A 12,180-nucleotide genomic window follows, 5' to 3' on the forward strand; every position below is an offset into this window, starting at 1 on the left:
GGATACATGCTTTGCTAAAAAGGCGGCTTAGGTATCGACTCTGTGCTTGCTCAGAGCGTTTGGTGGTCATATGAAGGTATCCGAACATCGGAGTATATGAGATCGAGCAGGTATGTGCATTGTCGAAAAAGCATATCTACTGCTTATTGTAAATCTTACTACCAACGCCCTTCTGCGCGCAAATTCATGAATGTGGCGGAATTGAAGGAGCAAAACAAGCCGCCGATATAGGGCGGGATTCGAATTCCGTGACATACGAGGTTACGTTTGAACCATTCATTCGAGGCGGTGCTGTCCGCCTCACTTTGTTAATAAATGATGCCTGGCATAATATTGCCGACAGTTTTGGGCTAAAATTTGCTGCTCTTCTGAAGCTTTGAAGTAATTACCCGTTGATTGCCATTTCATGATTGCGCTTATCCTCGGCTGATATCACTTGACATCTCATCTCTCCAGCCAGGGGCATACCAATCATGAAGTAAAATTCAGTGTATCTTGAAGAAGATTCGAATTTGCAACCATGAAAGTAGTTGCCTGTATGTTATGTTGCCCAAGATTACTTTCAATTGAACGTAGGTCTCTTATGTAACCGAGGTTATCACATGCGTTCGTTCCATAGATGATCACTCCGACTCTCTGTCTCTATCATGATTATTCACGATTTTCAAAACAAATCTATTGTGCAGGAACTCCTCTACTGGTTTGTGCCAAATAGCTAGATTTCTGAGAATCTCGGCATTGCCCTGAATGTTACATCCCAATATGCATACAGCACAAAGACACAGAGATGTTCCGCTCGGTTAAAATTGTTGACTGCAATGGCGCAAAGTCGATCCCTTCGTCTCATGTCCGATACTGCCTCAATGCTTTAACACATATTTCCTCATCCTGACTTTCTTCCAGTAACTCTGCACAATATCGATACCAAAGGCAACCATTCGCCAAGCGCAGCCTTGAGTCGCACAGCGAGGGCTGAGAAAAGCGACTTTCGTCTGATTGACTGAAAGTCATGCTAGTTGGAGTCTTGAGCACCTAACTTCATATCAGAGTCTCCAATATGTCGTATTTTGCAAAATTGGGGCGAGGTTGTAGAGCCAAGGAATCGGCCCAAGGAAATTCTCGGAAGACGCCGCCCTCCGCGTGGTTTGAAATGTAAGACGCTTTTCATACGTCTGGTCACTTTGTTTTTGAGCCTCAAAAGTGTTCCTAGTATGGTTTTGCATGTTTTATGTGACGTAGGTATCTTCCACTGTATCCTAAGTCGTAAGTTGTGCTAGTTCGCAAAAACGAAAGTATAAATTGGTAACCTACAAAGACGAGTAGGGAGCTGCCTCATAGGATATGGAGTAAAGCATACGCACCATGACCACAATGTCGCGGATCAAGTATTGGGAATGACGGACTGATATTCACATTCTTACTCAAGCACACTTGTAGAGACCAGGAAATGAAATAACAAAACAAAATCAATTGTAAAAATTATCAAATTCTTCATGCTTTTCTACCATTGATATCTAATAGAACCTCATGACAACCTTGTAAACACCTTCGTACTCCATTTTTTAACACTGCATTATTAAGTCCACAATCTACATGTACCATCCGCACCAGCACTAACAAGCCAAGGCTCCTTTGGATGCCAGTCCAGATCCATGACACCTAAAGCGCTCTTGACCTTGTGTCCCTTCAAAACCTTCACTGGTACGATAGTAGCGTTCTCCATCGCATCACTTACAACCTTTCCGTGGAAGATTTGCAAACTTCCGTCGTCACTAGCATCTGCAAACAATGGAAGACCACCTTTGTGGTATTTGACAGCTCGAATAGCTTTATTGTGGAAACGCATAGTCTTGTATGGGCGGGTAGAAAGGTCGAGATCATGCCATAAGAGACGACGATCATAGGAACCAACAATGAGGTTGTCACCTCCAGGATGTATATCGAAAGAAGAGATCCAGCGAGCACCAGGTTGAATAATCTTGACCAATTCTTGTTTTTGTAAGTCGTAACTGCGGATTGTGCGTTGAGTGGCAACGAAGAAAATGGGTCGGGAGGGATGGAACTGAGCAGTTTGGGCGATACCGGGAAGACGTCTGAATGGAATTTGTGTAAGATGTTTCGAGAGAGTGTGGATTGCAACGGCGGACTTTTGAGCTGTAGGAGATACAGTAGAAAAGAAGTCACCTCTTCGGTGCCAATTGATGACCTTGACTGTGGATCTTACAGTGATCTTGATTAGTACACCTTCATCTTGTAGACGCGAGGTAGGACGAGCCCAGGTAGCGACAGGTTCTTTCTTCTGTCCGTTGGCCGTAAGTGCTTGGGTGGCATTTGTTGCATAACCAAATCCAGCATCTAATAATTCTCGGCTATTGCTCTCAGAAACAGGATCAATTATGGTAGGTACCATAAGGAATATGTCCTCTCCAGCTGCGGCAGAAAGTATGATAGCGTCCTTCGCCGGGCGCCACTTAACAGCATTAACAGCCTCCTCATCTCCTATCTGCGCACTCCAGAGTTGTTTTCCAGTCAAAAGTTCCCAAACACGAACAGTACCATCATCACCGCCGGTAGCCAGCCATGTTCCGGATGGATCAATGGCCAAGCTTCGTACCCTACCATCATGGCCACGGAATAACGTCTGCGTGACAGTTGGGAAAGGCTTAAGTTCCTCTGGCTTTGGTAGTTTTGGAAGTAAAGAAGCAGGGTCGATATTAAGCCTATTCTTGCGAACTCGCGGTGCCAAGTAGAGATCAAGCGAACGTTCGAACCTCTCATTGATAAACTTATCATATCCCGGTACCTTTCGTAAAGAATCATATGCCGTTGGTAGGTACTCCTTTTCTCTATCCTCAGGATCTGTAGCTTCCCATTCTTTTCTTTCTGCTTTAGATGGGAGATACTCAGGAGGTGGGTTGTAACTTAGATCGTATCCTGGTGGAGGTGGCTTTGGAGCTGGAATCTTCATAATATGATCTGGTTGCGCCTCCTCATTCTGCCATATATCGTAGTGGTGTTCTTCTTCCTCTTCCTCGCGCTCTTGTGGTGGTTTATATGGTAAGATTCTACCTTCTCGAATTGCCCGAACAATCTTCATGATTCGCTTTGCTTCATGTTTGGATGGCAGGAAACGTCGTTTAGGCTCAGGAGCCGAGCTCAGAGGCATAATCTCCTCGACGCCGCTGAAATATGGAACATAGTCCTACACCAAGTTAGTCCAATAATACAACATAGATATGAAAAGAAGTGCTTACAGGATATGGGTCGTAACCATCTTCAGGAGCTTCATTTGTTTGTATTCTGCGCAGAACCTCCAATTCCTCTTGAGTCAAGTTGAGAGGCTTGCCTGTAGAAGGGTCTGTAAGACCTGTCCATCCCTTTGGAATATCGATACTGTCTAGCAATGCATCAAGTGCTTCACCCTTTGCAGGTCGCATAATTTTCTTTCCATTGATGTCATAACCAATATGAGGATAAGAATCATAGAAAGACAATGGGATGTTTCCAATAGTATTAGTTGGCTCTTGGGCATCTGAATCATCAGAGTCGTAGACTGGGTCTATCTCTTCATAGACATAACGTTCTCCTCCATTAGCATCCTTCACCACAGTGTAGTTGGGCTTGTCATCGTCTTCGTCGGCATTGGCTTTGCTGAGGGAAGTTCTTGTCGTAGATGCGTCTCCCTCACCATTCTCTGAGGGTACCTCATCACTATCCAATGCCTCGAGTTCTTCCTCATCCAAATCCTCTTCGTCTTCACTGTCCTCCTCTGCTGCGCTGTCGTCCGATTCATCTTCACTTTGCGACAAGATTCCTTCTAAAATTCCATCACCAAATTCTGCTTCAGATTCGACATCGGACAACTCAGGTTCATCTCGGGTAACAGCTTTGCGCTTTCGTTGATTCGTTGGAGGTGCCATTGTTACAATAATTTGCAATAATTTTGGCACTGTTTAGAATCCGAAAGCTTTATTAGATTTTTTTCCCTGGAAAAATTGCTCGAAGGGCTTATCGGAGGTTGTTATCTTAGCGTCTTTTGTTGCTCTGGAGCATGTCAGTAGCCTCTGTTGACCCTCTCGAACCCTGCTCTACATATGAAATACAGTCAGAAACAACTGTTAGCCATCTTTGCATTGAATTGAGACCAATCTGCCTCATCAGTTATCTGAAATCACAATTCCATTTCTTAGCAAGGTGATTCTCATGGTGATGGATTCAACAGGTAAACAAAAGGATACTGCGGCAAAACGTCGGGCTTGTGATGAGTGCAGTGAGTTACCTAGAACTACCTAGAGAGTATCATCCTCTGCACAACTACTGATTGGACACAGGAATCAGAAAACTTGCATGCTCAAAAGACCCTAATGGATGTGAAAGATGTGTGCGAGAAAATGTAACATGTCATTACTCTCAACAGAAACAAATGGGAAGACCAAGAAAGCGTCAATTTATCGAAACTATTAGAGATGAACCACCCACCACACAGAACAACCTACAACCTCTTCTCGATGATGGCACATTACTCCCTTTCTTTGGCGATGAACTTTACAATTTCGATGATAACGACTTCGCTGAACCATATTATACTAATTCGAATTTCAATGGATTTGATGCTGCCCAGCAATTTCCACAATCTCTCCCTCTGGACACCCCAAATCCTCTCCAGGCCTCAAATGTAGATGATGGCCAGAACATATGGCATTTTGGAAACGGTGATATGCCAGGCCCTGCTCCTATCGACTCTAGTATTATGAATATGGAAAAACTGGGCGAAACTCAACCTGAAGCCAACCAAGAAGCTGGATTATCAACGGGGTCAAATCCTTCATCCTCTTCACCTAGTGGTAGTGATGGCCCCTTTCCAATATCAGGCGATAAATGCAGCTGCTTATCATCAATGTATTTGTCACTATCAGCATTGCAACAGTTCCCAAGTGAAATCGATGAAGCTTTAAAGGTAGTTCGTGGCGCCAGTATTGTGGCATCCAAAGCCATCTGGTGCCCCTCATGTGGTGCGATAGCGTTGATTTCACCCACACCCCCTATCGAGGCCTTCCAAAATACAATGCTCATCGGAACTATACTACCTATCATAGCGAATGGATACGGCCGTTTACTAAAAATGGTTGATGAAGCGACTGCTGAGGCAATTGCTAAAGGGCAGACCAAAATATTTAGGTATCTTGATTATGGTGGTTTATGCGAGCACCAAAGACCAATTAACGAGGCAGTAGAATGCATAGGCAACGCATTATCCATAGCAGATAGAGAAATGCAACCAGCAGAGTGGCGAACTACTGTAAGAGCTTTGTTGCGAGCTGACATCTATGGCCATGACCAACCTGGATTCAAGTACAAAGGATTAAGAGATCTCGTTTCCGAGATGGAGCAAAGACAGAACGCTCGTCACAATATACTAGATGCACAAGTCGCTGCGGGCGTGCGATCTCTAGAGCATGGCCACTTCCCAGATTTGAAGGTTGCAGATTTGACTGCCCGGCAATGCTATGGGGAGAGAACAAGGGGGTGCTTGGAGATCCTCAAAATGGCTAAGATGGCTGTAGATAGCATTGTTATTGCATGAGCATCAAATTATCTGGTCATTTGTGCAGATGACTGCGCAAGCCACCCTTTCTTATGCTGGCATTTTGCCATTCGCTTCCGAAATTTGATATTCGCTTGCTCAAATCAAGGTTGACCACCGAACTGCGGTACTAATTTCTTGGATTTGGAATATCCAAGGGCCAAGAGAATGTCGTGAGCTTGTGTGAGCTTGTGTGAGCTTGTTCACGAAACTCACTGTAGAGTGCTAATCTTTCATGAGCATGGCTGCCAGAGATTTGACATCCCAGAACTCTATTCCGCCGTTCGCCTCAACTGCACAACACGACCATAAAAGTGTTGTAAATTATTGCGGTACTTAAGAAAGGAAGCCGACTGACGAAGGATAGGTTCATAGTTGGTTGATGGGCCCCTCATCACAATGCCAGCTCAACTAACCTTGCGTCGGTTGATGGTTTAATCCCAACAAAATCGTCCTGTTTCTTGACGGTCCGCCCAAATACATTAGTCCGGAGGCTTATGGTCAAAGAATTCTAGATTATGCCATGGCGCATGGAACACACATCGAATAATGGCTTGGCTTTATATGCCATTGTGCTATACAAGAGTGCTAAGTTTTTATCCGATTTCTCACGTGTAGAACATAATTCCTCCCAAGAGTCTTCATGGTCGATAGGCATTGCCCTGTATACTTACTAGTAGTTTGTTATAGTTGCTTGGGTTGATCTGATACTCATTGTTTATCCATGTTCCATGCAACATCTTCCGGACATTAGTTGTAAGGCTGGCAAAGGATACGATGAACATGTTGAAACCAGCTTTGAAAGTTACCTATGAAACTAGGTGTGGCGGCAGATCTTGTGTATATCGGTGAATCCACACCGAAATCAAGGGCTTGAAATCGTATTAGACCTACCTATCCATCGAACAACGACCACCCCTTCCGTAATCCTCATTTCCTCGACATCATGTACAGTATACTCTGTATTCAATAAATTCCACACTCCGGAACAATCTCGCGCCTCAGTATGCGGAAAAGCAGAAACATAATCGGAAATTATGTATACGGTAATACAGACAAATGCTTAATTACAAAAACGGGGCATGGGAACGTTCATAAGGCTCGGTTACGGCACGAGGTGAAAGGTGGCGCCATGTAGCCGAAAAAAGCGGTACACCAAATCTCTCCAAGGAAATCAATCAATCAATCAATCATACATTGAAAATCTTTATATTGCAATATCCTATGTTGTTATCAATCTATATTAATTAAACCCTTATAAATACATCTCTATACAAACTCTCAATTCGATTTCATAATAATAATCTGATCCGACATGAAATATCAATAAGAGTACTCGTACATATACAGTACATAATTTTCTATACTTTGTATTTTTTGATCTCTCCTGCCAGGACTGGACTGAACGGTGGATCCGATCTGATCTCGCTTGGCCCCTGATAACTACATGTAATATCATAATATGTAAGTTACATATAACGGATCTTCATTTCCACCGCTCGTTAAAGTTTTCACTGCCGAATCCACATTTTCTCACTCACTTCATCCACATACCTAGGTAGGTATCCGCCCGCATACAGCAAATAAAACACATGGGATATATCCATAGCTACCTAGTAGGTATCCACAAAAGCTTGATGGGTAAGTAGGTAGGTGATTGAAGAAAGAGGTCGAAAGAGAATATGTACTGATGTGGAGAGATTGGTTAGTTTGTTTTGAGTGTGTAGATGCGTGGATGGATGAATGGAGAGTTGGGAGATGGGAGCCGGTATAAAAATTACAGTGGTATGGATGGATGGAAATGATCGATGAGCAAAAAGATAGCGACGTCGGCATGATTCGAACATGCGCCCCCGAAAGGAATTGATTTCTAGTCAATCACGTTAACCACTCCGTCACGACGCCTTGTTTGGTTTGTTGATGGATTGATTGGGGTTTGAAGATATATTGGGGAGAATTTGGGATGGTAAGGGAAGATAGATTTATTTTGCTGCTGTATTGCCATTGAAATCGTAATTCCACGCCGTAGATATCATTTAATTTTCCAAGCCATTGCTCCTTTCCGATTGCCATTTCCGTTCCTTTCGTCTCGTTGTTTCATGGGTCATTCACTTGTAATTTCTCATCCATCATCATACTACTCACCCTTACTCGTCCCTTGCCCACACGTCCGCATTCTCAGTCCCACTTCTCCATCAACTTATTCCCCAACACTCCATCGGGGAAATCTCTCACTCCCAAATGTGTCGAATGAGCCCATGGTTTCAAAGCATTCTCCTGCTCGATGGTATGCGAAAAACATTTACCTATCAGCACCGCCAAATTAGCACCTCGACTTTTATTTTCCCCATGCCTCCCAATATCTCCAAACCACATCCAATATCCACAATCCATCCTTCCCAAACATCACAGAGAAAGACACAGAAGAAGAAAAAGGAAAAGGTAATACATACTCCACCCCAATCTCGGCCACTCCCTCACCACATTCTCAATCGTCCCCTCGTGCACCAACTGCGCATTCTGCCCCATATTATCAAACACCGTCGCCAACTGCACCAACCCCCCAACCCTCGTCTGCGTCCCCACCTCTCCCAAATCCTGATGTCGAATAATCCCCTCCACAACCAACTCCCGCTGTTCTCTCGCCGCCCCCGCATCCCTCAACACCCCATCTGCAATAAAACCCCCGTAGAGATCGAAACTCATAAGCGTCTCCTGCAAATGTCTCGGCACGGTTCCGATATCGTGCAGAAGCGCCGTGAGCGCGTAGCTTTCGAGAAATTTACTAGAAGGGTTGATCGATGTCCAGTTTGGGAATGCGTGCGTGAGAATCGCGACGCCGTAGTGATAGACGCGCATAGAGTGGTGGAAGGTTTCTTGTGGTAATTCACTACGTGCGTATTCCTGAACGCTCTTTACGAGGGGGGATGTAGGGAAGGGGAGATCGGATAGTTGGAGCGCGGAAGCGGGGTTAGAGGCTGAAGGGGAGGATTGGATGAGCTTGGAGAGAGAGGCGGGGACGGATGTCCAGCCGTAGGATTCGATTGCGCGTTGGCGTTCGTAGGTCATGGTTTGGATGGTTTGGATAGTTAAGATTGATGGTTGGAGTTAATGTTTTGTAGTGTATGTATAGGTATTTATGCGTGTCGTTAGTGTGTCAATGGTAAATGAGATGTTGAAATAGAGAAGATACTACCTAGATATCGATTGAAGGAAAGGGAAGCTCGCCTTCTTATGAATGGAATGAGGGGTTCCAAGGTCTAGAAGCTACCTAGTCCGGAGAATGTTATGCCAATCTCATCATTCACTTAGAATGCTCTACAAGCAAAGCTATACTTCATATGCCGGCAGCTTACAAATGCGTATTCCTATACCTACCTAGGTACCTAGGTACTTCAACGTAATGTACCTATTCATCATCGAGATCATTTTCCATACATGTTGTGTACTGGCACGACTGGTAATTGCAATGTGCAATTGGAGCCAAAGCTACCTACTACCTACCCCACATGCCGTCATTTTATCCCACCTCCTTCACTAGATCCACCCCTGTCTTATATCATACCAGCGATCGGATAAGCCATTAGTAACTACCACGCTGCGAGGTGCTTACTCCAACTTGGGGTTGATTGCGTTGCGTCTGTAAATACCACATCGGGATTTGAAAATTCGGGATTCAAATCTGCATCTTCAAATGGCGATTGACCGTCTGATGGATTAGTCGTAGTATCAACCAATTTAGCAAATTAAACATGTTTAGGTAATGAAACGACTAATTCGAATTGAAGGATAGGTCATCACCACAAAGAAGCTTGAAGAAAATCGTACGATCGTAGAATCTTGCCTCAATTCGGGCTTTCGTATGAAAACTATTTAGGTATTGTAAGAGAAAGACTTGGATGAAGAATATCCATGCTACTGCAATACCATCATCCATACATTCATCTGAACCATAAAACCAGAACTCCACGGTGTCATATCATATTCTTACGCACCGCTCCATAATGCATAGCATAACCTCATTTGAGGTGTAATAATCCATACAAAATACCGAACTCCAAATGCATGTTTCGTTTCCATCGTAATGGTATAAATGCAAAACAAGTAAAACAACCAAACTCCAACCCAATCTGATGCAACTCCAATCCATGTACGCTAAAAGAACATTACAATTCCAAACTATGCCCTTCTCCATTTTCTGGAACAGGAACCAGCGGTTCTTGAACATGCTCCTCCAACCCATCATCAAAGGATTTGATATCGTCCTCATCTATTGTACCGACAAAAGCACGCTGAACGAAGCTGAGCCAAACTCTATTCTTCTCTTTGCGATGGTGCTTCTTTTTCTTCTTCTTTTCTGCATCGATATCATGATCCTCGGTATCTTCAATGGTTTCGTTCTCCGAGATAGAAATTTGTTTCTTGTCATCGTTCTCACTGCCCTCATCATCTTTGTAGACATTTGATTCTTCCAGAATCTCTCCATCCTTAACACGATCCCCCTTTTGTGGCTTATACTTGCCAATCCTATGAGCCAGCTTGAGATAGTTTTTGACTGTCATATCTTTCAACTTATAAATTGGATCCGTGAAAGTGTCATACTCGACTTGATAATGAAAGGCGTGTGGGTTTGGGTCATCGTCCTTTGGAACCTTTCCGCCATGTTTACCCTTACGCCATTTGTCCACGTCAATCTCATCGTTAGAACCCTCTGATTTCAATTCAAGATTGTTGATGTAGGTCAAATTAGCAAAATATTGAGTATACCCAAGTAACGTTAGACTTTGAGGAGAATATGCCGGTCCCGGAGGCGCATCTTTTGAAGGAGGGGACGGAATTATGAATCCTGGGTTGGACGGCGTCGGGTTTTTGAACTTCTTCTTGTCTTTCTGGTGCTTCTTCTTTTTCTCGGTAGAAACATCGCGATTGTCTGCGTAATTCGAATCTTCACCGGCATCGACGTTGAATAGATCTTCTTCTTCTTGATCAAGCCAATCAATTTGCTCGACATTATTCACAACTGAATTGGACCACCTCGGCACATCGTCCAACCCTGTGATATTGTACTCGATGATCCGAAGAGTAGGAAAATAATTGGGCACAATACTCGGTCCAACGTGTGTTACCACAAATCTTTCACCCCATGGGCCTCCAAACTTCTTGAGCTCTTTCTTCTTTTTGTCTCTCTTCTTGTCTTTCTTACTCTTTTTATTTTTCTTGGGATCTTTGTTTGGTTCTGAGTAGTCCAGTTCTTCCTCGTCAGTGTCCATGACAATCGGTAGGTGTTTTGGATTAGGTAATCCAGACCAATCTTCTCGAAGATCGCCCAAGTAATCTCCAGCAGATGAAATTGTAAACTCATCTTCCATTAGCGCGCGAGGAGGCGCAACAGATTTGCCCTCAAATAATAAGAGATCAATATCTTTAGTGTCGTGTATCATGAAATGATCAATGTTCATGTGCCCAAATAAACCTCCGATAATAATATCCCGATACTGTTGGAGCCACAAGGTATATTTTTGCCAACAAGTTTCGTCCCAAAGTGATTTGCTGTCTGTTCGAGCAGGTGGTACATGCCCAGTGAGGATAACTTTCATCCCGCGGTCGCGCATAAATTGTAGTTGAATTCGAAGCCATTCCATATGTTCGTATCCGGGTTCTGAGCGCAATGCGCAACCATCCACAGCGGCATTGTGGCTAAAAAAGTATAGAGTATTAAGACTGAAGACGGCCAATTTCTTAGGAATAACCTCGACATAATACCATCCTCCCCGTTCAAACCCGTGTCTCTGTTCTTCTGGTATGAATTTATCCCATATATCTGTATACGTCTTCAACCATTTATTCGGACCCGAAAGTAAAATGTTATGTGGAAGGATATCGTTGTTGCCAAATGTTGATATAACCGGAATCGATAAATCGTGCCCATCGCCAAACGTCTCTAGGAATTTATCCGCGATCTTTCTATTCGTATCGAGGACCTCATCTTGAACTCTAGGAATCTTTTCGTCGCTATCATGTCGTGCACTATTTTGAATCAGCATCTCTCCTCGCACAAAGCCAAATCGTCATTGCTACGATTGGCTGTTCATTCAAGCAGAACCAACCTGTCCCCTGTCCATACAACAAAATCCACGTTATCCCTCACATTTTCCTTTATCCATTTAAAAGTCGCATCTATAAGGGTAGGAGGTGTATCGCAATCCGAGGTCTCTGCGCCATATGTTCCAGCAGTTCCTTTGCCTCTATGGCAGGCATCATCTTCGTCGGTGGAAGAGAATACTTTGTAGTGAGGATCTTGATGTAAATCTATAATAAATGAGCATCGTACAGGAACATTGAATGGCGAAATAATGATTTAACCCCACCTGTAATGTGCAAGAATCTACCATGCAGACGTTTGGAGGCAACATGCTGATGGTGTGTAGTATCCAGGTCCTCCAATGGCACTTGCAGGCTCGATTGGGTGGTACCGAGGGGTTTGGCAACGGCAGCAGGAGAAAATTGAAGCAGACAAGCTGCTATGCATATTGCGTGTGAACGCATATTTTCAAAATCAAACTGGAAAAGAAGAAAAGAGTAGGTATATCTTAGGA

General features: G+C 43.8%; 5 protein-coding genes across 5 annotated transcripts; 1 reads left to right on the forward strand and 4 right to left on the reverse strand.

The window, feature by feature from the left end:
* Positions 1 to 1,043: 1,043 nt before the first annotated feature.
* Positions 1,044 to 1,223, reverse strand: EAF02_004770 (uncharacterized protein; the record flags this gene model as incomplete). The annotated part of the gene is made up of 1 exon (XM_038900818.1): positions 1,044 to 1,223. The coding sequence occupies one exon, from the start codon at positions 1,221 to 1,223 to the stop codon at positions 1,044 to 1,046; it is 180 nt and encodes a 59-aa protein (XP_038759330.1).
* Positions 1,224 to 1,576: 353 nt separating this feature from the next.
* On the reverse strand, positions 1,577 to 3,920 carry EAF02_004771 (uncharacterized protein; the record flags this gene model as incomplete). Its single annotated transcript, XM_038900819.1, has 2 exons — positions 1,577 to 3,202; positions 3,255 to 3,920. The coding sequence occupies 2 exons, from the start codon at positions 3,918 to 3,920 to the stop codon at positions 1,577 to 1,579; spliced, it is 2,292 nt and encodes a 763-aa protein (XP_038759331.1).
* Positions 3,921 to 4,203: 283 nt separating this feature from the next.
* On the forward strand, positions 4,204 to 5,584 carry EAF02_004772 (uncharacterized protein; the record flags this gene model as incomplete). The annotated part of the gene is made up of 2 exons (XM_038900820.1): positions 4,204 to 4,270; positions 4,332 to 5,584. 2 exons carry the CDS (start codon positions 4,204 to 4,206, stop codon positions 5,582 to 5,584), a joined length of 1,320 nt encoding a protein of 439 aa, XP_038759332.1.
* Positions 5,585 to 6,808: 1,224 nt separating this feature from the next.
* Positions 6,809 to 8,993, reverse strand: EAF02_004773 (uncharacterized protein). Its single transcript, XM_038900821.1, has 2 exons — positions 8,038 to 8,993; positions 6,809 to 7,890 (listed from the first exon to the last, which is right to left on the reverse strand). Exons 1-2 carry the CDS (start codon positions 8,651 to 8,653, stop codon positions 7,763 to 7,765), a joined length of 744 nt encoding a protein of 247 aa, XP_038759333.1. The 5' UTR covers positions 8,654 to 8,993; the 3' UTR covers positions 6,809 to 7,762.
* Positions 8,994 to 9,750: 757 nt separating this feature from the next.
* EAF02_004774 (uncharacterized protein) lies at positions 9,751 to 12,130 on the reverse strand (the record flags this gene model as incomplete). Its single annotated transcript, XM_038900822.1, has 3 exons — positions 9,751 to 11,611; positions 11,692 to 11,893; positions 11,953 to 12,130. The coding sequence occupies 3 exons, from the start codon at positions 12,128 to 12,130 to the stop codon at positions 9,751 to 9,753; spliced, it is 2,241 nt and encodes a 746-aa protein (XP_038759334.1).
* Positions 12,131 to 12,180: the final 50 nt, after the last annotated feature.

The sequence above is a fragment of the Botrytis sinoallii genome, assembly GCF_014898435.1.
Source record: "Botrytis sinoallii strain Bc 23 chromosome Unknown BSIN_007, whole genome shotgun sequence".
NCBI lineage: Eukaryota > Fungi > Ascomycota > Leotiomycetes > Helotiales > Sclerotiniaceae > Botrytis > Botrytis sinoallii.